The sequence below is a fragment of the Neocloeon triangulifer genome, unplaced genomic scaffold (assembly GCF_031216515.1).
Source record: "Neocloeon triangulifer isolate White Clay Creek 2 clone unplaced genomic scaffold, ASM3121651v1 ptg000005l, whole genome shotgun sequence".
Classification (NCBI taxonomy): Eukaryota; Metazoa; Arthropoda; class Insecta; order Ephemeroptera; family Baetidae; genus Neocloeon; species Neocloeon triangulifer.
Genome location: NW_026775548.1, coordinates 934,655 through 961,167, shown reverse-complemented (window position 1 = coordinate 961,167; position 26,513 = coordinate 934,655). Strand labels below are relative to the sequence as shown.

Below are 26,513 nucleotides of genomic sequence, written 5' to 3'. Positions count from 1 at the left end.
CCTATTCGCCTCCGACGCAGCCAAAATTGACCAGCAAAAGTGTTGCCGTGCGGGCGGTAACTCAGTTGAAGTGCAAGTTGCCCAAGGACAAGTCGCATCTGACGAGACCTGCGGTGCAGAAACCTCCTCAGTATGAGGCGCCCAGGGACTTGGTGTCCATGCAGAGGGTGTTCGAGGACATCATGGACCTGAAGATCACGAGAGCGTTCTGCAGCCACCTTCGAGAGGAGCCGGACAGTTACAAACCGTTGTTTCTTGTAGAGCAAAATCAAGTTGATTAAAATTAGACATTTTATTTAAAGAGAAAAAAATTGTTTTAATAAATACTAAGAATAAACCCAATTTTGCATATTTAAGTTAAAAATTTGGCTCAAGTTTGATTGAAAAAAGTCTATTGTATGAAAAATTGACCCAATTTTGTCAATAATTGTGAATAATATCTTATTTTGGCTTAAAAAACCTATTTCAAATTATTGTTTTTTAATTAAATTTATCACTTAAAAATTAAACATATTTAATAAAATCTCCAAAAATATCCTGAAATAACAAATTTGAAATGAAAAAAACTTAGATTTTAAAACAAAATATCAGTTCACTTGCTAATTGATAATTTTATTCTTCATTAATATTAACACCGATTTTCTTTGCTCGAGCTACACACTTTGTTAAATAGGACACACGAAACAAGGAGAGATGGGCTCAGAGATCGAGGTACAGCACCTGCGTGGCGCAAATGGCGCCGCAAAAGCTGAGCACCGAGGCCACGCAAACGACCGCCGTGGTTGTGCCGGCCCAGCTGACGATGGCGCCCATGCAGGCGGACAGCAGGAGCTGCGCGAGGAACACCATGCTGCTCACCAGGGCCACGTCCGTGCCCAGACCTCGCAGTTGCTTCGGTGCTGTTGGCGGTGGCGGGTGCGCCGCGGCCATCGGCACCGTCTCCTCCTTCATCAGTTGGTCCTCTTCGCTGAACTGAATTTTCAAAATTAAAATTTGTCTAAATTTTGGTCATAGTTTCTGAAGAATTTCAACTTTTTATAATCTTATTTCTTCAATTTCATTAAATCAGAATTAAATAATCTTGAAATTTAAAAATTGTAATAACCAAAAATAAAAGATACCTTTTGTTACTTAAAAATAGTAAACATAATTGAATCTTCAGAATGAAGGCAACGGTTGGATCAAGATTGCAAAAATTAGAAAATTAATATCATAATATAAAGCTACAATTTTGATTGGTTTCTTTCCCACAGTTTCCATAAATTCACATTAAAAACACGTGTTTTATTTTATTTTACCGTGTTCTGGGCGTGATAATGAGCGACCAGGAGGTACGGCATGGTAAACAATGTCGAGTACATGACCCCGGCTGTCCAGGAAAAGACGATGACTCCGATCTTGTGTCTCGTCAGCGCCAGGAGGGACATTCCAGTGCAATAAACCAACTGTCCTCCGACGTAAACTCTTTTTGCCCTGTTTTTATAACAAATAATAAATGCTGCGATTTAAATTCCACAAAAATGAAAGAAAAAATTAAAAAACCATAAAATAAACGGAGAATCATCCAGAATATTATAAAGTAATCTTTTTTTGGTCATTATTTTAAATCTTAATGACAAAATTTGCAAAGAAAAATAGTCAATTTTAAAAAGAATTATCAAACTTTTTAAATCAAATTCTTTCTTTTCTTGCCTGAATCGCTGCACAAGTTTGTCAATAAGAAGGGAGTAGCATGCGCACGAGAGCGAATACATGGCCATTCCCCAGCAGCCGAAACGCACGCCGTCCTCGTACAGATCTCTTTCCGCAGAACCTTCAGCCGCCTGCGATAAAACTAAATTTACAATACAATTAAAATTTGGCATAGCGGCCTTGCCTGTGGGTCGCCCCCGAAAACAGCCTCGCCGACAAAGTCGGTGAAGTAAAGCGAGTAGCAAACGTGCGCGCTCCAGCAGAACAAATTGGTGGCGCACAAAATTCGCAGCGAACCGGGCATGTGGACGATGGACAGCAGGTAGTGACGCAGGGACGCCTAATTTCAAAAGTTTTATTAAAATTTAGAATAACATTGGCAAATGTTAAATCTGAATTTAAATAATTTTTTATAAATTCCGTTTTAAACATTAGTGAATAATTGATTGATAGGGAAAAAATTTATGGAAGATTCAATTTGATATAAATAAAGGATTAACTTGCAAAACACAAACCTGAGTTGCGATTGGAGGTTCGATATCTTGGAATCCGCCGTTTTCGTCAGGATTCGGTGGAACTCCATCTGGGTGATTTGGGTACTGGTCTTGAGAGATTTCTTCGCCATATTCGTCATTGCCCTGCAGAAATTTAAAAAAAATGTTGATTTTATGCAACCGGCACGACTCCCTTGTCGAGCGTGCTGCATAACCGTTGTTTCGCAGGCATTTTCATAATTTAATTTATATTAGTCCCTGTTTAAAGGTGGAAAATTAGGTTATATTGGTCGGAAATTAACAAAAATTAATAACAAGAATTATAATTTTAATTGAGGTTCTAAAGACGGCTAAAATTATTCTATTTTTTATCCATAGATTTGAGAAAATAGAAATCTTTTTTCATTTAATATAACTTTTTTTTAATATCTCACAAAAAATTATCATTTTTCACAAAAAGGATATTTCAAGTATTAAAATCAGCTTAAATCAAAGAATTGATATTAAAATAATCAACTATTTCTTACCTGAAATTGAGTTGTTTGAACTCCGGTCGCTCCGTATGACATCACACTCGCTTGGTGCATCAAAGGTGCTCGTTGTTGAGGCTCCTGGAAATTTAAAATTAATTCAAAATTTCCCTTTTATGATTGAAAGCTGAACCTTTTTTGTTTCGGTGAAGTTTGTCTCTTGCTCAGTTAAAAGGTAAAGAGGAATTTCTCTGAAGCTGGTGATCGTAGCCGCGACGCAGCCGATGAAGATGAACGTGATCAGGGTGAAAACTGCTCTGACGTGGCCGCCCAGCATGACACCTATTCATTTTTTTTTTTATTAAAATTTTTTTTAATTTTAGATTTGATCGGGATACCGATTGCGGTGGCGTCCCAGTTGATGCCTCCCATCGCATACCCCATGCAACCGCCGAGACCTGCCATGATGGTGAAGGTGCTGAGGCCTCGGGCGTGGTCCTCTGGCTGCGTCACGTCCAGAAGGTAGGCGCGGGCCGGACTTTGACAAGCGTCGGCGTCGAAATCGAGCATCACCGTGCCCAGAACTGTGAAGAGAACTCCCCAAGGGTGGCTCCCCGTTATCGATTCCTAAAAAGAGGAGCAAAAATAAATAAACAAAAAATCCTGAAGTTATAATTACCTTTAAATTTGTTTTATACAAAAACAAAATCTTAATAGGAAAGATAAAAATAAATATTTATTTGTAAGATTTTGCTCTATTTTGTAATTTATTTTATGAAGTTTCTAAGGCAGAATTGTAATCTGTAAAATTATTATTTGAGAAAAGTTGGAGCAATTTGCATTCAAATTTCAAGTAAAAGATTTATTATCAATGAACAAATTTTTTTCATCCAAAACTTGAATACGTTTTGAACCAAGTTTCATAATTTTCTCTTACTAAATTAATTAAAGTTAAGAATCAATTAAAAAAGCGATTTTTACCCGAGTTATAGGCTTTGAATTTTCCATCGGCACTGACGCGTTGTACACGATGCCGTGCGTGTCTCCGAACCAGTAGCCCAGAGCTTCGCCGTTCGGCACAAGCAACAGGCCTGGTGAGCAAATTGACAATTAATTTGATTTTTCTTTCATAGAAATTTTAATTTTTTTTACCGAGAAAGACGCCGAGCGAGAGGGCCATGATGAAGGGCCTCCTCCTGCCCAGCGGCAGGCTGCACCGGTCGCTCAAGGAACCGAGCACCGGCGTGAGGAAGAAGCCGATCAGGGGGCTGAGGCCCCACACCAGCGTCATGTGCCGGTGGGCGACCCCGATTTTCAGCAGCGTCGGCGACACGAACGCCGTTTCGGCCGAGTACGCGAACTCGATGCCCATCACCGCTGCCGAAATGCGCACCAACTCGCCTCTCGTTTTTTGTCTACAGAAAAATATTGAAGATTTTTTGACGTCCTTTCAATTATAATTACTTTTGTAAAAGTAATTCTTCTTGGATTACAATAAAAATTCAATTCGGCAAAAAGTTAATAATTCAAACTAATTTTTCTATTTATAATTGCAAATTTATTATTATTGTTATCTATTCTTCTAGGTCAATTATGAAATAAAATTACAAAAATTTACAAAATGAACTTGATTCTTTTTTGCCACTTGTAATATTTTTAATCACAAACCCCTTCATTTTTTGTAATATTATGAAATTTATAAATAAATTGATTTTTTAATTTACAAATATTCACAAATTATTGCTACAAAAATGAATTTATTTCAAGTTTTGATTATTAATATAAAAAATCTTGCCTGTAAATGTGCGAAAAGTCGTGCGTTGTGTCGGGTTGTTCGGAGAACATCCCTCGAAGGCCGGCCAAACCACCCCCGCGCTCATTGTACCGCTCTTTGTAAGGCGCGAAGCCCTGCGAAAAATTGTCGCGGATGGCGTGCAACCGACCCACAAAGCCCTGATATTCGTGGAGTTTCTCAGTCATCGCTCACTTTTCTTACTTGATATCTGCAAAAAGATTTTCAAAATCTCACTTACACCAAAATTGTCCTCTAATTATGTTTTCTTAAAAATTAATATAATAATTTAGACTGCATATGTGACTGACAGAATAAAAAACGGTCTAATATTTTTTATATTAAATAAAAATAAAAATTCACAAGTAGGTTTTCATTTGAATCAACTCTCGTTTAAAAAATTAATCATTTTTCTTGTAAAATTAAATTTGAATTCAAATTTATTGGATATTATTTGAGCATGTATAGGGAAAGTTTGATTAAAACCAGAAATAGGTTACGCTTTTTTCTGGTGTTGCGAGGTGGAAAAACGACTTTGCAATACGAACCCAAGTCGAGAGTTATGGGCGGCGGAGGCCGGACAAGTGCCGCTGAATTCTTGGATTAGCGACCGACAGAAAAAAAATATGGTTTCGACCCTTAAAGAGCCGACGAGAATTACGTAAGCGTTGAAAAAAATCGCCCAAAATCAGCGAGAAATTAGTTCTATTTTTAATTATAGGCGAAGCAGAGTCATCGATTTGTTTTTTAATGAAAGGAAAAGCAGGGGCGGGAAATTCATTAGTGCTCAATTATTTGCGCATCCTCTCGTCCCACGCTTGATTCAAGCTCAAGTAGTGCTTTGATAAAAAGAAAAGAAACGAAAACAATTCTAATAAAAAATTGAAAACAATTCAGTTTTGGTTTTTGAACGGAAAATTCTGTCTTTTGAGTAAAAAAAAAAAAAAAACGATAAAATAATTGGCAATCATATATACTCTCCTGATCCCTTCTAACAATGTCTAATCCGCTTACGGAAAAAAAGAAGGAGGTCGAGATATTGCTACATATTGTGGGGAATTTTTTATTTACAAATTGAGCAGAAATATCTTAGTAACAATAAAAGTTGAAGCTGATTTCTTGTTAAAAACTTAATCAATTGAAATATAATTTTTGTTTTGCATTTATTTGGATGAGTTCATGTATGGGGCATAGTTGCCCTAATTTCGAACCCAATAAACACTTCTTGAAACTATAATTTATGATGATTTTTTTTTTATAAATTTTCAACTTCATCCAATTCAGTGAAGAATTTAAAAAAATGATCATCTTAAATTTCTAAAATATTCTGTTTTTAATCATCCCGATTAAAATATATGAAAATTCCATCAAATAACGATTCTAAATTTAGCTGAAAAAATAATTATATCAAATATTCACTTCCAAGGGACAAAAGAAAAACACCAACAACTTAATTAAGTGGCAACATTGGGGAAAAATTTATGTTTAAATTAATTTGTAAATTAGAATTAAATAAATTTCATAAAATTCAAACAAGTTTTTTTTTCCTGAAAAACTTACGGTTCATTTCAGCAGGTTGGGTAACAAATTAATTATATAAACCAGAGCGTTTTCCAAATTGGCGTTTCGTCTTTTCCGCTGAGCCACCCACCCTCGGCTCTCCACTAGGGGCGCAAAACTGACTCTGCCGCCGGGTGAAAGAGACAAAAGCGACACTGCTAGGGGCACACTCTGTGCTGGCGGCGCCAATCTGAACGAATCATTGCTTTCGAATTATTGCCTTCGCTATATATTCGACCAATAAAAAAGACAACAGAGCTTTTCCGCATGTGTATTAGGATTTGTTGCTTTTCTTGATTTGACAAAATTGATTTCCGTCCTGATTCTCACTTACTTTGGCAAAACAATGAAAGGAGAAACCGACGGGGTTCTCATTTATTTACTGCTTTTTTCAATCAATAAATAACGTTTTTCGAGTTACAAGCTATTTTTGGAAATTTCACATAAACTCTAATTCAATTTTAATTTATTCTAGACGTACTTAAACTAAATTTCTTTCAAGTTTCTATTTTCTAAATATATTTTTTGAATAATTTGCTGGGTTTTATTATGTCAAAGCTCAAAATTATTAATTAAAATTTCTTAAATAAATAATCTTTATCTTTTATTAACTCTGAATCCAAAGATGACATGTATTTTTTTTTTAGGTATGACTTCCCGCCGCGGTATCTTAACATAATCTGCAATTTCTTAAGAATTGTTCTTATCTCATTTCATAAAAAAAATTATCGCACTCGCTTCTATATCAGTGAAAAGATGACATTTGAACAAATATAGCTGATCTGAAAACTCCTAAAAAATGGCTCTGTGGAAACGACCTGAAAGCGTTCCTCCGAAAATCTGGATTAGAGAAAAAGGTTTTGTGGTGCGCGACATCACCCCTGATCTTGACCAATTTGTTCTGGATTTCATGGTAAAACTTTCATATTTTTTTTCCAAATAGGATTAAAAATTAAATAATGATAATCAAGGTGGATAACCTTTGTCGTGATGCTCCTTTGTCAAAAAGCACCGAGCTTTACAAAGACCAGGCCTCCCTGGATGACATGGTGTGGATTTGGCGTGACCTTTCGCTCCCCCAAAGGGTGTCCTTGGTAGCCCTGGCTGAAGGTACGCCAGGGGCCGACATGAAGAATGGTATATTAAAATAATTTTTATTTCAATAAATTTATATTTTTTGGAAATTTAAGTCGGTCCTGAAAATCCACCGATAATTCTCGGGGCCAATATGCTGAGCGTGTCATCGAAAGGCGACCCTGACCTTCCCATACTTGAAATGATCAAAGGCCACGCAATTAAGAAAGTCTTCGAACACACTGAAAAGTTTGGCAAGGATGTAAATGTTTTTGAACAGTAAGTTTTTGGTGAAAATTTGTATTATTTTTAAAATAATACAAAAAGATTCCACGTGGATCACTACATGGACGCGTTGGGCCTTTCGGTTGGAAGAGAAAACCGAGGGCGCGGTCTCGGAGAATTGCTCCTTCGAGCCCGGCTGGAGCTGTGCAGAGGGCTCGGAATTCCGCTGACCAAAACATCCTTCACAGCAGCGGCGTCCCAGAAATTAGCTGCAAGGGTTGGTTTCGAGGTTGTCAAAGAAATGTCTTATTCGGAGATGACAGACGAGGATGGCAAGCCCGAATTTCCTGACTTGTGCGACGGAGTCCAAACAATGCAGCTTTGCATTTGCAGGGTATGAATAAAATAAGAATTTTATGATTAAAAGAAGTAATTTTATTAAATATCCAAAAATATCTTTACATGATAGGGTTACATATAAATTAAACCATTACCAAACCATTTTTCATTTAGTCTGAGTTTAAAATTAGATAGAATCTATAAAAGGACGCATGTTTAGACTTGTTGAATTGCACTCGAGTAAAAATTAGGATTGCGCAGCAGAACACGGAGCGCAATAAAGTAAATAATATTCTTTAAGGAAAGCGCGTTGCGGTATTTAAATCTAGATTATATTTTATTTAAAGAAAGCGTACTTTAGGTGATTATAGCTAGAATTATAGTAAGGCTCCTTATCGTATCAAGTTATTACAAAAAATAGAGATTTCCATTAATTTGTGCATGCTTTTAAAATTCGTAAAATTGTATCCGACCTAAATTCGTATAAAATCTAAAAATTTACACATCTCTCGATTGGAGACGGAATTCGACCGGCTTGATAGTATTGTTTGTCACTGACTAGTGTGTTAGATGCATTAACAACAGAATCAACAAAAGAATATAATAAAGTAAAGAACTTGCTCAAGTCGATGAAATTGACAAATTTCGGATAAAATCGTATTATTTTTGTTTTAAAAGTCAGTTTCAAACAGAGTTCTACAGGGCAGTGTATTCGTTCATGGCGAGGTCGAGGGGTTGGTGCTGCTGGTTGATCTTCTGGTTGTTGGAAAGGGCGACCAGGGCCATGGCCCCGAGCCACTCCTCCTCGGGCGGACGCGACGACGCGAGCATGAGCACCGAAGGCCGCATCAGGTTGGCGGCGTGGACGCTCGAGTCCTCCGTCTCGGACCACCGCAGCGGTCGGGCCAGCTGGACCGACTCGCTTTTGGCTTCGGGAAGGACGCCGTCCAGACCGGCCTCGCGCAGCCACCTCCGTTTTGGTTTCTCGGCCGACATGGGCAGAGGCGCAAAGGCAGGGGTGTTGTGGGGAGTTTTGTTCTCCTGCTGGTCCACTTCAGAGAGCAGACCTTTGCGGGCCTTGCTCTGCTTCTTGGGGGACGAGGGTGGAGCGGCAGGGCTCTGCTCCGGATTCTTTGCAACAGGCGTTTCTTCCTGTTGGCGCTGGAGATATCTGCAAAAATTTAAATTATTAATTAAAAACAAGATTTTTTTAAAAATGTGTACGTTTTTTTTAAGAGTTGTTGTTTTTTTGCGTAGTTAAGTGTATTCCAGTTTCCGTTTTAATTTTCTTACAAGAAATTAAACATGGATTCAGACACTAAACAAAAAACCAATTCTCGGAAAACGAACTAAAATTTCCACTTTTAATAGGAAAATCTCATTTCATTGTCCCAAACAGATTTGGAATTTTTCCCAAAAAAATAATTGAATAATTTTTCAATTTAAAATTAAAAAATTTAAACAAAAACCTGATCTATTTAGGAAAAAAATTAATATATCCATTTAATAGTTGAAATTCGGGCATTTCAATTTGTTTTTTCTCGCTCTTTTCCGAATCCGCGTTCAATTTCTTTTGGAGAATTTAAAAAACTGGTTTTTACAAATTATTAATAATAATTTAATTTAAATTATAGAATTTCACTTAATTCTTAGGAATTTGTTATATATTCCATATAATTTATTAAATTACCTTTCGAGCCACTTTCGAACCTCAGTGGGCTGTTCCGTGTTGGCAACCTGCTGCAAAACAAAGTCGTTGGACCTCCTCAGGGTGGAATTCGGATGGTCAGGGCAATGTCTGTTGGCGTGAGTGAATCTGCTCGGGCAGCTGTGGGAAAAAATTATCTGTTAAATTTGATCACTTTTAATAAAATATGCAAATTAAATTACTTGATTTCAGAGCAGCGGAACGGTTTTTCGCCAGTGTGGAGTCGCTGGTGCGTTTTCAACTGGCCACTTTGCGTGAAGGCTCTTGTGCAGCCAGGGTAGTCGCACTCGTACGGTCTTTCACCTGAAAAATCAAATAGCAACAATTGTCAAAAATTTAATAATTTTAATAAATTCAAAAAATAAAAAAATTATTGTGGTTTTCATCAAATTTTATTTTTCTTGATCAATAATTATCTCAAGACTTGCGTCAAAAGAAGGCTTATCAGGCGTTGATAATTATACACAATTCTCAGCACCCATTCATGAATCATTCGCCGGCGCCACCGCATTTAAAGAGGCCCCTTTAAACGCGCCCAATTAACAATTAAAGTTTCCTTATCAGCTGAAGTTCCAGATCGATATCGTCTGCTTTCACCACAAACAAAAGCTTTTTAAATTTTGTCACGTTGCCTACGAAGTACGAACGAGTCGAGGGTCACGCTGGGGGCAGAGACGACGCGCCGATCATATGTTCGATCCCGCGTAAACTTCTACACGAACTAGTTTTGCCGAAATTAATTAAAATTTTTTATGCTTTTCAATTATTTTTCCATTTAAGTTGAAGACATTATTGTAAAGACAAAACCGTGAACGGGTTTTAAAATTAATTTGGCTTAAAAAGGGTTAAAAATTTAAAAGGCGGTAAAACAGGTTCTTCATAAAATGGTGGTCTTCGCAGAAAAAAAAATAATAAAAAATAACAAATTAATAATTAATAAATTTTTCTCTCTAAATCAATCAGTAATAGCATAAACGAGCGAGATATATTTTAATTTTGAAAAAAATATTGAAAACTGTCTCAAGAAAAGAAGCTGAAACTAAAATTTTTGGTAACTTTTATTTTATTTCTTTATATTTTCATTTTATATTTAAGGATGAAATTTATTGAAAATAATTCACTAATTCAACTCTGTACATAAAAGAGTTCATGTAAAAATTTCTTTCATAATAATAAAGAAAAACTTCTTGTTAGGGTGGAATTTAAATTGGCGGGATCGGCGGCGGAAGGGCGCCATTTAAAGATCACTCGAGCGTGGCATTTAAACTCAGGGTTTTTCTCAATTCCTGAGGCAAATCGCCGTGAAAAAAATTAAAAACTTTCAAATTTCACCCAACATTGTGATACGATAAAAAAATTGGAAAAATTCCTGCACGAATAGAAGGATTTCCGAAAAGAAAAGACCACGCCACAATTTTGGCGCCATCGAGTCTCCGAGTTATTAAATAGGCCAAAAAACTTTAAATCAATGGAATTTCGTCTAAAACGTTTTCAATTCAGTTACATCTGAAGATATTTAAATCAAATTTTAATAACAAAACTGAAAATGTTCCTAAATTTGTAATTAAAAAATTAACTTTTTCAAAAGCAAAAAAATAGTTCTGGAAAAATCTTTGTGGTCCTTTTAATAATTCAAAACCCTGAAGAATTTTGACAAAAAGTAGCACAACTGGAACCACTTTTACTTTCCAGGATTGAAAAGATTTCTGGGCCTGCAGGTCACGAGGTTGGGGGTCAAAATTAAGAAATTAAGGCTCACCTGTGTGCGTGCGAAGATGGGCCTGGAGCGATTTCTCCCTGGGAAAAACCCTGGAGCAGAATTTGCACTTGATGGCCGAGGGCGAAACGGCGCCTTCCTCGATCAGGCCCGTGATCATGTCGGCCCTGGGCCGGCCCCGCTTGTTCTCGGCGCCGCCGCCGCGGCCCCCCGAGCAGCCCGGAGACTCGTTGTCCGAGGAGGAGGCCGGGGTCGTCCAGCCCCACGACAGGCCCCACTCGTTGATGATGGGCGCGTCGCCGCCGCTGGGCGACACGCGGCGCCGCTTCGGCGTCGCCGGGGCCGAATTCGCCGACGAAAGGTGCGCAGCAGACATGCCGACCGAAGTGTCCGCCTTTTGCTTCAACAATGACGAAAGTGCGCGCTTTTTGCTCCGCACGCGGGACCAAAACACCTGGCACCGCCCCAGTCAAAACGCCGACTTTCGCCGCCAAACTTCTAGAATTTTCCATTTTTCTTGAAATTTCTCCATCTAAAAATTAATTAATTTAATTTTAAAATGCAATTCAGTAATGATTTGCTTGTTACTTTGAGATTTATGTCCAGAAAGAGTCAAAATAGATACACTATGAAAAGTAGGTTAAATTCCGCAGACCTTATTGGAGAATGCCATAAGGGTCAATTTTGTATCAATTTAACCATAAATTTGAGCTTTATTGGTTTTTCTTTTAAGGCAGCAGCCTATCTTTTTGAGATTTGCCGCTCCTAAGGATTTTAACGATCATCAAGTTATTTAAAAATTTAAAAACTATGATGATATCAATTGATGTTTCCGTTTAAATTATGCAGCTCTGACGATGAAAGACGGAATAATTACAAGCAATTAAATATTTTCTTCTTAAATTTTATAATGATTTCAAGGAGATATATTTAGTTGTAAATAACACAATATGATTAATATAACTGCATGAAAAAAAATTATTTAAATTTAATAAAATTCCAGCTTTTTTTTAATTTCATCAGTCTCAAGTATTTCATATTTGTTTGATTATAGAAAAATATAATTTTTTTGGAATTAACAAACTGAGTTTCTTAAATTTTTACACAGAGATTGGCACAAATTTGACTCCAATAGGTTCAATGGGGAAGAGAAGTGTTTCGTAGATGTGCTCCAGTGGCTTTTCTGCCACCGATTGCAGTCGGAAGTTTATCAAAATCTGAGATATCGACACACGCAAATCTTGTTCGGCAAATCTCCTTCCTGAAACAAATTTCGTTTAGCCCATTTTATTTTTATCAAAAATGTTTTAATCTCACCAGCACAGGTTCTGGTACCATGGCCGAAAGGTGTCAAAATGTATTGTTTGATTTTATCACCTTCTCCTCTAATCCATCTTTCCGGTCGGAATTTCTCTGGATCGGAGAAGAATTCTTTCGACTTGAAGTTAACACTCATATTCAGATTGACGTGGGTCTGAAATTAAAAGGACAATATTAGAAAATTTTTGTATTGCAAAATAAAACATTACCCCAGCAGGTATGAGATAGCCACTGAGTTCCAAGTCCTCTGGAATAATCCTCGAGACTTCTGTTCCATTGGGGTAAACTCTGAAAGAGAAATTTGTATATTTTGAACTGGTTTTGAATTTCATTAATTTATACCGGAACGCTTCCTTTATAAATGCTCTAAGGTATGGCAAGTTATTGAAGATTTCAGGTTTCAGAGATCCATCCTCCCTCACAGCCTCTTTAATCTCAGCCCTTAGCTTCTCTTGTACTTCGGGGTTGTCGGCTAAGGAGCGGAGACAATTCAACAAAAATGGGGTCGTCTATCAAAGTAATTTTTATTTTATTAAATATTAACAAAAATACTAAATCTTACTGTGCTCAAACCATCTCCAAAAAGAGAGAGGGTGATGATGTCGACATCTGAACTGGTTAAATCTGGCTGGGATAAAAGGTATCCTAAAAAGCTGTACTTCTTTTTCTTTCCTTCTTCGTCTCCACTTTTCATTTTTTTAATTTCTTGAATTGTTTCCTTTACTATGCTGGATGCCAAACTAAAATAAATTTGTAAGAAAAATATCATAAAATTATTAAAAACAAACCTAAAGAAAAGGTCCTCAGCTTTGACCAGTTCTTTCCACTTGGGCGTGCTGATGTACTTGTAAATTGGAAGCGAAAATTTTAGTTCTCCAGATAGTTTGAAGATTCTTTTGTTTGCGTCCACCATCTGCTGGGCTCGATCTTCTCCCCTCCCTTCATCGAGACAACCAAGTTTTCGCTCAAAACAAACTGCCCCGGCAGCTGTAAAAGTTTAATTATCTAGCAAAAATATGAAAAGATAGTTTCATTTGAATACATTCTAGCGACCATTTTCCAATCAGATCTCGTAGATGGTCAACTTCAGCTCCATCAGGCCCAACACATTTTTTAACTCTTGAAACTAAAGCGAGGGCTGCTTCGTTTACCAAGGGCAAGTACTGCTCAACCGAAGACGGACGAAGCATGGCCTGCTGGGTGGCTGCCCTCAGACGATACCAGTCTTCGCCGTTTCTTTAATCAACATAATTAAAATTTATATAAGTAGAAAGCGGGCCACTTACTGATTGCCTAGCCCCAGCGAAAGACCTCGCTTTTCTCTGTAGAGTTGGACAGTTTCTTGCAGGGGCGCCACGTACGGCCACTTTCCCTCGGTTTGATAAACTCTTCTGACATCGTCCGGATCGAAAACATGCACCACCCTCTCAGATCCAATTTTCTGTTGAACAATGGGTCCGTACTTTTGCCGAAGTTGGTTCAAAACTTTGTGGTACCTGTCAACCTTGAAAATGCCTGAAAGAAAATTAGTATATTAAAAAAAAAGAAGTGTAAACATATTTTTTTTTTAAATTAAACTGAAAAGTTAAGAGATAAATTGAGATAAATATGATTCATATATTTTTTAGTAATTAATTATATTTAAAAAAGGTGATAGACATTTTTAATTACATATTACCTAATTTATATAAATGAAGGTTCCCGATTAAAGGCAGGGTCATCGGACCTGGAACATCTTTCAACGATTTGACTGTCCGGTTTGTGGCTGCAATCGTGGACATCAGCCTGTCCGCCCTCAGCATCCCTCTCATATTTTTGTCTTAATTTTTCTCACGATGACAGCAAACCCTGACCGAAAAACCGTTTAAAATTGATAAATATTTCAATAATTCAATGCTAACATGATAAAACTCACGATCAAAGGTCACCCAAGCTATAGAACCGGAGGTCAAACCCTGTCTCTTTTAGTCTTTTATGTACTTTATTTGTTTAATTTCATGTGTTTTTTCTTCTTCAAAAATTCTACCGTGGAAAGCAGCGCCACTTGTCTGCAGCGGCGGCCTTGCTTATTATTGCGCCTTAATGGGATGACGTCAGAATTCAATGAATCACGTGACCTCGTTTGATTTCAATCGGAGGCGTCAGTGGCGCTGCCGTTGCTCATCCTCGCCCCTCCAATTCCTGTCAGTCCCGATTTTGTGTTTGATAGATTCTGTTTTTCGTGCTGATTTTGCGATTTTTCCTCGATCCGACTCTCCACCTTTCTGCTCCGACCTGTCGTCGCCTCGCACCTTTCAACTTAAGTCGCTGATTGAACAAAACATACACTGAGGTGAGTTAATTGAGTTGAAAACACGACGGCTTTTTGTCCGCCCTTGAGATTATGTGGGTGGGGAATTTGCATGTTTTTGGTGGAAAATCTGCAATATTCTGACAAATATCCGGAAACTTGAGTACATTCTTACAGATCTTTTAGTGAAATTACAATAATTTATTATTTAAAGAAATTTTTTGTCAAAAATCTCCTGAAAGAAATAGTTTTATTTAAAAAATTTAATACATAAATATTAATTGTGAGACGTATTTATGTATTTGTTGAATTTAATTTAATAAGGAGGCGATATGAATAGTAAACTGATATCTAACTTTCGCATATTATTATTTACAGACTAGTGCAAGATGAGAAGAAAACATCCACCAGTTGAATAATTACACACAACCCCAACTCAATCCGCTGAATTTTTGGCCTTCAAGTCTGCTATCCTCTTAGATAGCCATGGTTCAAAAGTACCACTCACCCCTCAGAGTGTACAAATACCCCTTCGAGCTGGTCATGGCGGTAAGTTTGCCATTTTTCAATTATATAACATTTAATTTTTTTTATTTATTAATTAAAAAATAAAAATAATTTAAAAAATATTTTGAAAAATTGAAAAAGTTAGAGAAGGAAAGGTCGGAATTCCGTGTGCGAGATCAACAAACGCGCGTGGCTTTAATATTATAAATCGGCGCAGGAATAAAATGCAAGTCAAGAGAAAGTTGCGATGGAGAAACAGTTGCGCGGCGCACTAGAGTTAATTAATAGCGGCGGCTGGATTAGATAATAATCGAGAGACCGCTTCATCGGACCCAGCTGCAGTTTTAATTCGCAGCTCGCTCGCGATCATGCAATTTGCGTCAATTGTCAGGTCAGACGATTGTTGACCTGAACTCTGATTGACTCTTTAAATCGTCGAGAAGAAAAATGAGAGTAAATTTGAGATGATAAATATTCGGAGCAAGAAAACTTTTAAAGCACTCGAAAAAAAAAACAACTGCAGCATTAATAATTACTTAATCAATAATTAAATAAAGCGACGATATTTGAGAATTAAGTTAAAAGTCGACAATAGAAAAATTAAAAAAAATTCTTCATTGTTGAGCTTGGATTTTCCAAATGAACTCGCTCGTGGACCTCGTTTTTGGTCAAAATATATTTGGCGCTGAAGATGAGGCAAAGAAGGATGAAGGGGCGCCGGAAGAGTGGTTTGAGACCGAGTCAGAGGATGAGGCCGAGAAGTGTTCGTGCACCAAAATGAGATTTGCGGCCTGGTGCCTGTTTCTGACCACCAGCGTCGCGGTCACTTTTGCCTATCTGCAGCTCTTGGTTCACTCTTGATTAATTAAAATAGTTCGTTGCTTATGTTCAAAGGCACAAAATCTCTTGTTTTTTTATTCTTTTTTAAGGAAATTCAATTTTTTTTTTAGAGATATTAATTTGCCTAAGACACCTTTCAAGCCAAAGCACAGGTCGGTTGGCAAGGGGTCGTGGATTTATTTACAAAAAATCAGGTGAAAAGAACACAAAATTTGACGGATTTTGGCGTGGAAAAAACTCGGAAAAGTCAAAAACTTTCCCGGAAAAACGCTACTGTAGTTTCAACTTTAAAATGGAATATCTCGGGTTCTAATTGAGATACAGAAATGCGGCTAGCACAAAAAATTTTCTTTTTACTTCCTCTTCAATCCTGAGGGGTCAAATAATCCAGAGGTCAAAGGTCAAGGTCATTTTTCAGGGGTCACACGTACAAAAAAAATTCTAGCAAAAATATGCCACCTTCGATTGGGCTGAAATTTTTTTCTAAGATAGTCCTAACATGTAGGAACAACATATTAAAAATTCAGAATGGCATATTTTTTAGATTTTTTATAGAAAAATCACAAAGGTAAAAAAACGTGAATTTTTCGCATTTTGCCAATGGTCGGAAATTGAGTTTTAGAATTTGTAAGAGATTTTTTGAAAATTTAGGAATTTTTTGTCAATAAATAAATAAATTTACCCATTTTAGATACGTACTTTCTCAAAATAAATTTTTGATCATGAGCAAAATGCAAAAAATTCACGTTTTTTACCTTTGAGATTTTTTTATAAAAAATCTAAAAAATATGCCATTCTGAATTTTTAATATGTTGTTCCTACATGTTAGGTCTATCTTAGAAAAAAATTTCAGCCCAATCGAAGGTGGCATATTTTTGCTAGAATTTTTTTTGTACGTGTGACCCCTGAAAAATGACCTTGACCTTTGACCTCTGGATTATTTGACCCCTCAGGATTGAAGAGGAGGTAAAAAGAAAATTTTTTGTGCTAGCCGCATTTCTGTATCTCAATTAGAACCCGAGATATTCCATTTTTAAGTTGAAACTACAGTAGCGTTTTTCCGGGAAAGTTTTTGACTTTTCCGAGTTTTTTCCACGCCAAAATCCGTCAAATTTTGTGTTCTTTTCACCTGATTTTTTGCAAATAAATCCACGACCCCTTGCCAACCGACCTGTGCTTTGGCTTGAAAGGTGTCCTAACAATTCGAAATTCGAAACGCTCTTATTTTAGTTTTTTAGTGCATTGTTAAATTTTAAATTAAGCCTTGAGAGATATTTTATTTTTAGTAAAAGAACAAAATGCTGGTTTAAAAAAATTTTCAATTAATTTTTCAATAAATAAAATGAAATTATTTCCAAAATGAATTTTTAGAAATTTTATTTTATTAAAATCAAAATTGTTATAATTTATAAGCCTTGTCTGAAAATTAATTGTATTCTTCATTCCTTTTGGACACTTATTTATTCTGCAGTTTTCTTTTGAGTAAAACTTGATTATTCAAAGAGAAATATATTTCAACAGAAATACTTAATTATTCATACTGAATATAAATCAAAGAATTTCTCAACTCTCAATTCAATATAATATTCATTGAAAACTAGGTGCTGATTTGCAATCGATTAATTTTCCTCACACTTTTGCATCAAATTGCGTTTAATTTTATTTTCTTTTCCGCAAATGGACTTCATTTCTATTTATTTGTCAATCACCATTGTTTTCCGACGCGTAGCTTATCACGAGGTGCCATTCCATCCTTGACCTTTAACAACAGAAAGTCGCGAAGTTTCCGTTGAATAAAATAATTTTTATTTTAAAAAAGTTTTCACATTTTAGAGTGAAAATTTTTTCGCTGCCAGGAAATTGCGTTGTTTTCCATGCAAGTGGCCGTGGCATGAAAACGTGTGGCGACTTTTTTTTGTAAATTTCCCGACTCGAATTGTTGCAAAATAGGACAACGCACTGAAGGTCGCATCGTCATTCCAACACGCAAATTGGAAACTTTTGTCCAGTCCAGCTCGGCGAAAACGTTAATATTTAGTTTCTATTTATAATTCAATTTTTCATCTGCGACGAGGAAAAAGTAGGTCAGCGACCGCAGACGGACACTCGTACTGCTTCTGCATTCATTACATTATTAATTTTAATACATACAAGACCACACAAAAGTGCTGAAAGTTTCTTGAATAATTTACAATTATTTACACTATTGGCCTTGAAAAATCGATGGCACTGACCCAGCAGGCAAATGTTGCAGGTCAACAACAACGTCGTTTGAATAATTGATAAAAATTCTTCAAGGGGTTCCTTGAACTCGAAAGACATGAAACTTTTGCGTAGTTTTTAATTTTTAAATAGAAATTAGCAAAGTGGAAAATGCGCGAGGAAGGAAAATGAAGACTTTATATTTATGTAATGATTTATTTTTCTCTGGTAAAACAAAACGCAGGCAGCCGACCTTGCTGCCGGCAACGAGAAGGCCTTGCACGTGCTCTCCGCTTTTTTTCCCAAACAAATAAGCTATTGGGAGCCGGTCTTGCAGCTGATCTTGAATCAAACAACAATCTGCGATCAACATCGTTTAATTCCTCAGCCGTTTGTTGAACTTGTTGCTGCAAAACAATTTCAAATTCCTGATAACAAGATTTAAAATTGAAATTTTTGATTTAATGATGGATAGTTTTTTTTTTAAATAAATAAATATTAAACCGAAAACTTTTTTCACCTTTGATAGTTTTGAAAGAAGCAAGGGAAAATGTGTCAAAATTACACCGCAGCAAAGGTAAATGTTGACCAATTTTCGTCACGCAACCCTATCGGAGCCAACAAACAAACTTTAATGCTCTCATATTACCAAGTCCCTCGCAGTATTGATTACCTTGGTGGCTCCGGCGCCAAAAGCGCGCCTGAATGAGCAGAGAAGTTTAATTAGAAATTATTGGCTCACCGCTCGAGACACTGCAGAGGCGGCGGGCTTAATATTAGGAACCTTTTCCACCCCCTGGAGAAATAGCAAAATAGGAAACAGCAGGGCTTCTTGAAATAGAGCTTGCTGAAAATAAAAACGTATTTTAGGTTATATTAAAATGCGGCAATGCGCACTACTTGCCTCGATTTACTCTGCTCACGAAAGCATTAAGCTTGCTTTCTACTGATGTTGATCTCGATCCAATCTCTCGCTCGGCAGCATGAAAAGTATAAAATTATAATAAAGAAACACGCCAACTCTGACCTTCCACACTAATACAACAAATAAAATGCATCAATTATTAACTTTTTTTTAAATTGCTTGCAGGCGTATGAAAAGCGATTTCCAACGTGTCCGCAAATTCCCATTTTCCTGTCGTGCGAAATCGTGAGGGACGAAACAACCCCCGACGGCTCGGAAACCGTAATCGAGCGTCGTTGCAAACTCAACGTTGACGTGCCCTATCTATTGAAAAAGGTAACCCTTCCTTTGTTCATTTGAACAACTCGGGCCGCTCACCCATCAACTTTGCAGATAATCGGCGTCGACGTCGTCTACTTCATTCAAAGAAACACCCTGAACCGGAGGAAGAGGCGCCTGCTGATCGAGGCCTGGAACGAAAGTTTCGCAAACCGAGTCGAGATTTTTGAAACCTGCGAATACTTTGTAATTATTAACTCTTGCTAATTGATGAAATTACTAAAAAATTTCTGCAGGTTCACCCTGAAAATTTGGGCTGGACGTGTTTCGAGCAAGTGGCCAATTTCGAGATCAAGTCGTTCCTTGGATTTGAAAACGCGATTGAAAAAGTGGCCATGAAGCAGTATTCTTCCAATATTGCAAAGGTTTGGTGCAGTTTTTGTTTTATAAAAATTTAAACTGAAATATTAATTTCAGGGTAAAGAGATCATTGATTATTTTATTGAAGAGATGGCAAAACAAGGAATTACTGAAATTCCAATCTGGCAAGAAGACGCGGCTTCTGACAAAAGCCAGGCCGGAAGTGATGAAGAAAATGAGCAGGCAAATGGTGAAATGTAATAAAAACTCATTTTCTGTTGCTATTCGCTTTACTAAATTAAAATGAATTTCCTTAGGCAATCGCCAGACGAGAAAGAAGTTCGAGAAATGTTGGCCGAAGAGCTGACCTTGGGGGCTTCGGCCTCTGATCTCCTGCGCAGACACAGCGTTTCCCAGAGTCTCGGGAGTGGTAAATTCCTGATGTTATTGCAGAACTAAAGTTTAATTTTAAACTTCTTTAGGAGACCATAAGTCATTTCAATTAGACCACGACTACATTCAGAGGTACCTCGGCAAACTGACAATGATGCAGGAGTCAAAACTTGTCCAGTTGCGAGAGTGCATGGCAGAACTTCAAAAGGGAAAGGTGAAATGAATCAAGATGAATTAAAGCTGATCACTATTTTTTTTTTTTTTTTTTTTTTACAAATTAACAGGCCCTACCAGACAGCACACTTTTGAGATTCCTTCGCTCAACAGAATATAATCTGGACAAAGCAAGAGAGAATCTTTGCCAGAGTTTGCAGTGGCGCAAGAAATACCAGGTGGACAAGATTCTCAGTGAATATTCATATCCCGAGGTGATAACCACCTACTTCCCAGGAGGTTGGCACCATCACGACCGAGGTAAAATTAAATCAATAAATCTCTTCATAATTAATTTTTTTGTGAAATTCAGAGGGTCGTCCTCTTTACGTCATGAGATTGGGCCAAATGGATGTCAAAGGATTGATCAAAACCATTGGAGAAGATGGATTGCTCACTTTGGTGAGTCATTTGATTTGGAAACTAGTCAAATTTTAATAGAAAACCCATAGACCCTGCATATCTGCGAGGAAGGTCTGCAATTGCTGGAAGAAGCAACTCGCAAGGAAGGCCGACCAATTTCCAGCTGGTCACTGCTGCTCGACCTTGAAGGTTTGAACATGAGGCACCTATGGAGGCCTGGAATCAAGGTACCTTGTCAGTAATTTTTAAACGCAAAATTATGATTGAAAAATTTTAGGCTCTTTTGAGAGTGATTGAAATCGTCGAGGCTAACTACCCTGAGACAATGGGAAGAGTTTTTATTGTCAGAGCTCCGCGGGTGTTTCCCATTTTGTGGACTCTCGTCAGCCCCTTCATACGTAAAATTTTGTATAAATTAAAAAAAGGAATTTTATTAATTTTCTCAATACATAGATGTGAACACGAGAAGCAAATTTCTCTTCTATGGGGGCAACGACTACCAAGACGAGGGAGGTTTGATGACTCACATTCCTGAGGAGATTCTGCCAAATTTTCTGGGCGGAACTTGCTCTGTATAACTTTGTGTTTAGAATAAGAAAAATCAATAGTATTAAAGAAATTAAATTATCAGAGCCGAGTTGTGGAGGGTGGATTGGTTCCTAAGTCGTTGTATTTGTCGGACGACGCAGATTGGGACAGGCCTTTGAAGGAGGACAGCATTTATCATTGTGTCACCCTTACCAAGGGCCAGGTATTTTCAATCCTCATTCTTTCTCTTTGAGATTAAATAATCTTTCCTTTCAAGGTGCACGAGGTGGTTTTGTCCAATGAAGAAGCGGGCAGTGTAATTACCTGGGACTTTGACGTTTTGAAGCACGACATCAGCTTCAGGGTCATCTACACCCAGACAACAATTGAGTCATCCTCGTCAAACACTGGAGGTTGGAATTTTCTATCCTAAAACGAGGACAAGTAAAAATGTTTTGTCTTGCAGGTTCTTCTGTAATCGAGCAACTGGGCAATGAGGGGGCCGAGTACGAATTTGTCGAGAGTCAGCTGGTTTGCCACGACGGAGAAAGTGTCCAGGGAAGTCACGTATCTGCACACGCAGGCTGCTACATTCTGCAGTGGAAGTTCCACATCGCCCCACACAAGTCCACCGGCCAAGGCGTATCGGAATCTCAGAAGGCCCACATCATGTATTACACTGATTACCTCAGCTCAGCAAATTATAGGTTTGCAATTGGTTAACATTTTCAAGTCTTTTATTGAGATTAAAATTTTAGAGGTTCTTTATCGAGTCTCCAGTCAAGCCACAGTCACCAAACTGCGCCGAGCACTTCATCCACTGCGTCCAGATAGACATAATAATACTCTGCTTTTGTAGGCCATCCAGGTTAATCGCTTTTCAGATTAATTTGTACAATTAGGATTTAATTATTATGGAGTTTAAACATTTTTCTAGAGGGTCCAGGCAAGCTGTAGTAGAATTTTTATACAGCATGGTTATATTTTCGAAAGCTGAAAACTTTTAATAGGGAGTAGAGCATACGTAAAACCTCAGCAACGGCAGAGTACAAACTTTGACAGAAATATACGTCTATCCATCAAAACTTCCATAAATTCAGTTGAACATTCCATCGATGGCCGATCCATAGAACGCATTAAGCAAAGTTTAGAACAAATTTTTGTGTTTCTTGTTCAATATAGCTAATAGGAGCAATTATAAAAACCGTGTATTGTTACCCTTTGTACATTTACCGGAGATGGGTTTCAAGTGTATTTTATTCTTAAATTTAGCCAAATGGTTTGAATTTTTGTAAAATTTTATCACAATCAAACTTCTCACTATTCGGAGGCTCATAAATATGTAAATGTGTACAAGATCAAGATGAATCACAGCATTTATTTTGACCCATCCGCTGCTTCCAAAGTTTTGCAATTTTTGTACTAAACGAGCTCAATCTGTCGAAACGATCGTCAAAGCTTGTACAAAACTCCAATTGATAAAGCGTCCACAAAAATATCTGCAATTCTCATTAAACTTGTATTTGAAGAAGCATTATATGCTGCTGGGCAGCTGTGAATTATGTACGTTTTTACTATAGTCAAGTCTTTTAACTAAGAAAATTGATTTTAATCAAGTGTGTTATATTTGTGATTTAGTTTTTAGAAATTAACACGAAATGAAACCACCTTTGCTAATTTGATAATTGATTATTAAGTAAAAGTTTTCGTTTTATCCAGTTGTGGTGATACTTTGGTCACAGTTTATTCCATACACACTTATAATTAAATGCCACTCAATATTCTTGTGTTTTAAATATAGAACTTATTGTTTTAGTTGAAAAATATTTAACTGTAACTGGTAAAAAAAATATCTCTCAACCTCTTATGTGATTTGTTGAATGGAAAAATAAAACAAAATATAAGAAGCATGTAATAAATTGAATCGTGTTTAATATAATTTTAAAATCACCTATAACCCCTGAGTCAGTTAAGAGACTTGAGACTTTAATCTTTGATCATCTCTCAAGTTTCTGTTCATTCAGTATTCGCGCCTATAATTTAAAACTCAAGATCAATCAAATAGCTTCTGATTGGTCGAGATGAATTTCACCAGCTCTGTGATTGGCTGCTGGGACATGCAGCAGTCAGCTGCAAAAACATGCCATAACAACATGCAGGCGTTGACTTTGGTCTTGATTTCTAATGTTAAAAGTGAAATTTGATGCCTTTTTTGTGCAAACACTTATTCTTTGACCAGCAGTGCAGCCGATGGAATAATTTTCTCGTCCAATCGTAGTCCCTGTGATAATTTATCAACTAAAATTTGAAGGGCAACTGAAGGGTAAAAAGATTAATAAATTTTGTGCAAGCCAGATTAATTTTTTTCTAGTTATCTTCAATTCTTCTTCAGCAGCTGCTAATCATTGATAAAAATGGTGCAAACTGGATACGTTGAAGTTCGGAGTGTGCCGACGAGGGTGGTCACCTGCGGAGGGTGGATGCAGGAGGCCTTCGTAGATCAGAAGGACTTGGTGCTAATTATCACAGGTGAAAATTCCTAAATTTAAAAAAAAAATATTAATAAATTTTCTTGTCAGGAAATCCTGGTCTGACAGCCTATTATGAGGAGTTCATCGAAATGCTGCACAACGATGTGAAAATGCCAGTCTGGGCTGTTTGCCACGCTGGACACGAGTTCGAAGACAAAATTCCTTGCCCGAAAGGTTTGAAAATTAGTATCACTGAATTGATAATTTTTTTATGCAATTCAATTATAGCAAACCCCGATTTGTACAACTTGGAAGGCCAAATCGAGCACAAGGTGGAGTTTATCAAAAGATACGTTCCTCCCGAGGTGAAGATTCATCTGATCGGGCACTCGGTTGGGTCTTACATCATTTTGAAAATGCTCAAGAACAAAATGCTCAGTCACCACGTGCACATGAACTATTTATTATTCCCTGCCATTGAGAGGATTGGAGCTTCACCAAATGGGAAATTTTTCACGTAAGCCTGTTTACAGAGCATTAAATCTGCAGAGAACAAATTAAAAATGAAACAAATGCTCTGTAATTAAAATTACTGCAAATGAAATTAATTTTTTTTACTGTTTATTAATTATTTTTATCCGAAATAGAACAAATTTATCATTTAAATTTTAATTTGCAGCTTCATGAACAATTATTTCCACTGGATAATCGTTCTCCTCGCCAGTTTCGTCACGATGCTGCCCACTCCAATTGGGCGAGGGCTCGTCCGAGGCTGGTTCTTGATCGACGGGACACATCCAAAGAACGTCACTGCCACCATGCAACTGCTGCGTCCGCAAATACTCAAAAACATTTTCTCACTTGCCGCCGACGAGATGGAAAGCATTTTGGAGTTGGACGTGGAAACCGTGGACCAGCACAAGGACAAGTTGCGCTTTTACTACGGCCAGATCGACGGCTGGTGTCCGCTGACGTACTACGACAATCTGAAGGAAAATGTGCCGGACGCACGAGCCCACGCCTGCACCAACGGCTACAGGCATGCCTTTGTCCTCAACTACAGCCGACCGATGGCCGACATTGTTTCAAAGTGGATCAAAGAGCACAAAATGTGATTTTATTTCAATTCAATCTGGTTAAAATGTGATTTGAATAATCTCTACTTTATTCTGCCGTAGTCTGTTGGCACTTATTGAGATCTTTTTATGTATTGAGTAGATTTTTGAAGTAATAATGTATTCCATAATTATGAGACTTGACCAGATCAATAAAACATTTGGAGGTTACGCAATTACAAAATAAAGAGTGATAATTTATTCTGATAATTATTGATAATTTTTCGTAAAATGGTAGACTAAAAAAAGAAATACAATATAGATAAGCATGAATCTCTGATGCTGAAGCAAAGACATAGAATATATGTTATTAAAGAAAGTAAAACCAATTCAAGTTTTCCTAACAAAAAAAAATTGTTAAGATAGAGACATTGCATTGTTGGACAATGAGACAAGCAAAGAGGGTTTAACTTTGAAAAAAAAAATATGTAAATTTATTTGCACATGACAATACACACAAGATTTTTAAATTATTAACAATTCAGGCATCATTTTATTGATAGTCCAAACAATTTAAATTATAAATTTACTGCCAAAACTGCAACTATCTGGATTTAAATAAATTTCCCATTATTTTCATTACTCTCGCATATTGCTACGTTCAGCAAGAAGCTAGCAATGTGTATATAATGAGAAGAGCAAAATTATCATAAAAATTCAAATTTATCCCCACCTAAATAAACCCTCCTCTCTCCTCCTATTCTTACTCTTTTGTTTACTCTCAGGGTTGAATGTTGAATCAGATGATCAAATAGTCTCAGTTTATGGTGCGGAGTGAAAACAACGACACAAATCTACGTTATTATGATCATCTTGTGCGTTTCGCAACGGTGATTTCGGACAGTTAACGTGGAAGAGACAAAACGCACAGGGATGTCGCAGCTGGAACTGCATGAATCGCGGGTAAAGTACACACTCAAATTTGTTTAATTCTGTGACCATGTGTCTTATTATGCTAAATTTTGTACTTAAAATTCCTTATCGTGCATAATTTAACATAATTGCGGTAAATCTTATACAAATTGTGAGAATGGTGATAAATTTTATCATGAAATCCAGCCTGAGCAATTCTTACTCTACAAAATAATAATATCTATCGCAAAAATTTGAATATTATTACAAAACAATTACGCAGGATATTTTAAAAAATTTTATAAAGTTGAAATATATATTACGTTGACGAATCAAGTTTTCTTTCCACTGGAAAAAGTCGAGTTGAAAAAATGTGGAAAATCGTCCGAGTGGAGCTGCCGAAGTTGCTCTCATTTTTTCTCTCTAGTCCTCCTATGACCTTTCCCTTTTCCAGCTGCTGGAAAATCCTCGTGTCTTGAAAACCGGCCCGATGAATATTCAACGGCACGTTCATGTCACGATTTTCATCCCCCAAAGTAGGGAGCGTGGGTGGTGGAAACGGAGGGTCCAGAGTGACACGTGCTTGTTTGAGAATCTTCAGCCCTTTGTTTCTCTCCGCCTCGCAAACACGCACTGACAGCCGTCAAAATTTGCCAAAACCGCCGTCAAAGCCTCCTAAAATGGTCTTAATTAAAATCACATGTGGGCAGAGAGGGAAACCTCGAAACTTGCATTTGTCGGTCTTGACTCAAAGGTTGTTCACAAGGTGGTTTGGTTTCCATCTGCCTTTTAATAGTGTTCGCTG

The 26,513-nt window shown here is 37.2% G+C and overlaps 6 protein-coding genes across 13 annotated transcripts; 3 read left to right on the top strand and 3 right to left on the bottom strand.

Annotated features, from left to right (window-relative positions):
- Positions 1 to 638: 638 nt before the first annotated feature.
- On the bottom strand, positions 639 to 6,116 carry LOC132193857 (proton-associated sugar transporter A). Its single transcript, XM_059614782.1, has 12 exons — positions 6,009 to 6,116; positions 4,452 to 4,659; positions 3,809 to 4,071; positions 3,638 to 3,747; positions 3,055 to 3,283; positions 2,850 to 2,998; positions 2,714 to 2,797; positions 2,208 to 2,330; positions 1,877 to 2,032; positions 1,693 to 1,823; positions 1,299 to 1,473; positions 639 to 972 (listed from the first exon to the last, which is right to left on the bottom strand). Exons 2-12 carry the CDS (start codon positions 4,634 to 4,636, stop codon positions 700 to 702), a joined length of 1,878 nt encoding a protein of 625 aa, XP_059470765.1. The 5' UTR covers positions 4,637 to 4,659; positions 6,009 to 6,116; the 3' UTR covers positions 639 to 699.
- Positions 6,117 to 6,807: 691 nt separating this feature from the next.
- LOC132194022 (uncharacterized) lies at positions 6,808 to 7,707 on the top strand. The gene is made up of 4 exons (XM_059615052.1): positions 6,808 to 6,921; positions 6,980 to 7,145; positions 7,199 to 7,361; positions 7,410 to 7,707. Exons 1-4 carry the CDS (start codon positions 6,808 to 6,810, stop codon positions 7,705 to 7,707), a joined length of 741 nt encoding a protein of 246 aa, XP_059471035.1.
- Positions 7,708 to 7,719: 12 nt separating this feature from the next.
- On the bottom strand, positions 7,720 to 11,498 carry LOC132193777 (zinc finger protein 367-like). Of its 2 annotated transcripts, none has more exons than XM_059614650.1 (4): positions 11,114 to 11,498; positions 9,537 to 9,657; positions 9,337 to 9,474; positions 7,720 to 8,817 (listed from the first exon to the last, which is right to left on the bottom strand). In XM_059614650.1, the coding sequence occupies exons 1-4, from the start codon at positions 11,445 to 11,447 to the stop codon at positions 8,343 to 8,345; spliced, it is 1,068 nt and encodes a 355-aa protein (XP_059470633.1). In that variant the 5' UTR covers positions 11,448 to 11,498; the 3' UTR covers positions 7,720 to 8,342. The 2 variants fall into 2 exon arrangements, with proteins under 2 accessions (XP_059470633.1, XP_059470635.1); XM_059614652.1 differs by lacking the exon at positions 11,114 to 11,498 and adding an exon at positions 9,833 to 9,952.
- A 527-nt stretch (positions 11,499 to 12,025) lies between these two features.
- LOC132193870 (probable cytochrome P450 CYP44) lies at positions 12,026 to 14,458 on the bottom strand. Of its 2 annotated transcripts, none has more exons than XM_059614803.1 (10): positions 14,307 to 14,458; positions 14,070 to 14,239; positions 13,678 to 13,906; positions 13,434 to 13,627; positions 13,180 to 13,378; positions 12,954 to 13,131; positions 12,734 to 12,900; positions 12,601 to 12,679; positions 12,389 to 12,545; positions 12,026 to 12,332 (listed from the first exon to the last, which is right to left on the bottom strand). In XM_059614803.1, exons 2-10 carry the CDS (start codon positions 14,200 to 14,202, stop codon positions 12,172 to 12,174), a joined length of 1,497 nt encoding a protein of 498 aa, XP_059470786.1. In that variant the 5' UTR covers positions 14,203 to 14,239; positions 14,307 to 14,458; the 3' UTR covers positions 12,026 to 12,171. The 2 variants fall into 2 exon arrangements, with proteins under 2 accessions (XP_059470786.1, XP_059470787.1); XM_059614804.1 differs by having other exon boundaries at positions 14,293 to 14,389.
- Positions 14,459 to 14,535: 77 nt separating this feature from the next.
- On the top strand, positions 14,536 to 23,183 carry LOC132193869 (SEC14-like protein 1). 2 transcript variants are annotated; one of them, XM_059614801.1, is made up of 17 exons: positions 14,536 to 14,723; positions 15,060 to 15,230; positions 19,321 to 19,470; positions 19,528 to 19,659; positions 19,710 to 19,838; positions 19,891 to 20,030; positions 20,091 to 20,203; positions 20,256 to 20,380; positions 20,451 to 20,640; positions 20,693 to 20,781; positions 20,832 to 20,969; positions 21,020 to 21,140; positions 21,196 to 21,314; positions 21,359 to 21,493; positions 21,548 to 21,683; positions 21,737 to 21,977; positions 22,029 to 23,183. In XM_059614801.1, exons 2-17 carry the CDS (start codon positions 15,168 to 15,170, stop codon positions 22,102 to 22,104), a joined length of 2,097 nt encoding a protein of 698 aa, XP_059470784.1. In that variant the 5' UTR covers positions 14,536 to 14,723; positions 15,060 to 15,167; the 3' UTR covers positions 22,105 to 23,183. The 2 variants fall into 2 exon arrangements, with proteins under 2 accessions (XP_059470784.1, XP_059470785.1); XM_059614802.1 differs by having other exon boundaries at positions 14,537 to 14,723; positions 21,374 to 21,493.
- Positions 23,184 to 23,393: 210 nt separating this feature from the next.
- LOC132193809 (lipid droplet-associated hydrolase) lies at positions 23,394 to 25,059 on the top strand. 5 transcript variants are annotated; one of them, XM_059614707.1, is made up of 6 exons: positions 23,397 to 23,463; positions 23,513 to 23,593; positions 23,642 to 23,799; positions 23,850 to 23,975; positions 24,030 to 24,258; positions 24,421 to 25,058. In XM_059614707.1, exons 3-6 carry the CDS (start codon positions 23,685 to 23,687, stop codon positions 24,854 to 24,856), a joined length of 906 nt encoding a protein of 301 aa, XP_059470690.1. In that variant the 5' UTR covers positions 23,397 to 23,463; positions 23,513 to 23,593; positions 23,642 to 23,684; the 3' UTR covers positions 24,857 to 25,058. The 5 variants fall into 5 exon arrangements, with proteins under 5 accessions (XP_059470691.1, XP_059470689.1, XP_059470690.1 ...); XM_059614709.1 differs by having other exon boundaries at positions 23,399 to 23,463; positions 23,663 to 23,799; positions 24,421 to 25,059; XM_059614710.1 differs by having other exon boundaries at positions 23,404 to 23,463; positions 23,666 to 23,799; positions 24,421 to 25,059.
- The last annotated feature ends 1,454 nt before the right edge of the window (positions 25,060 to 26,513 follow it).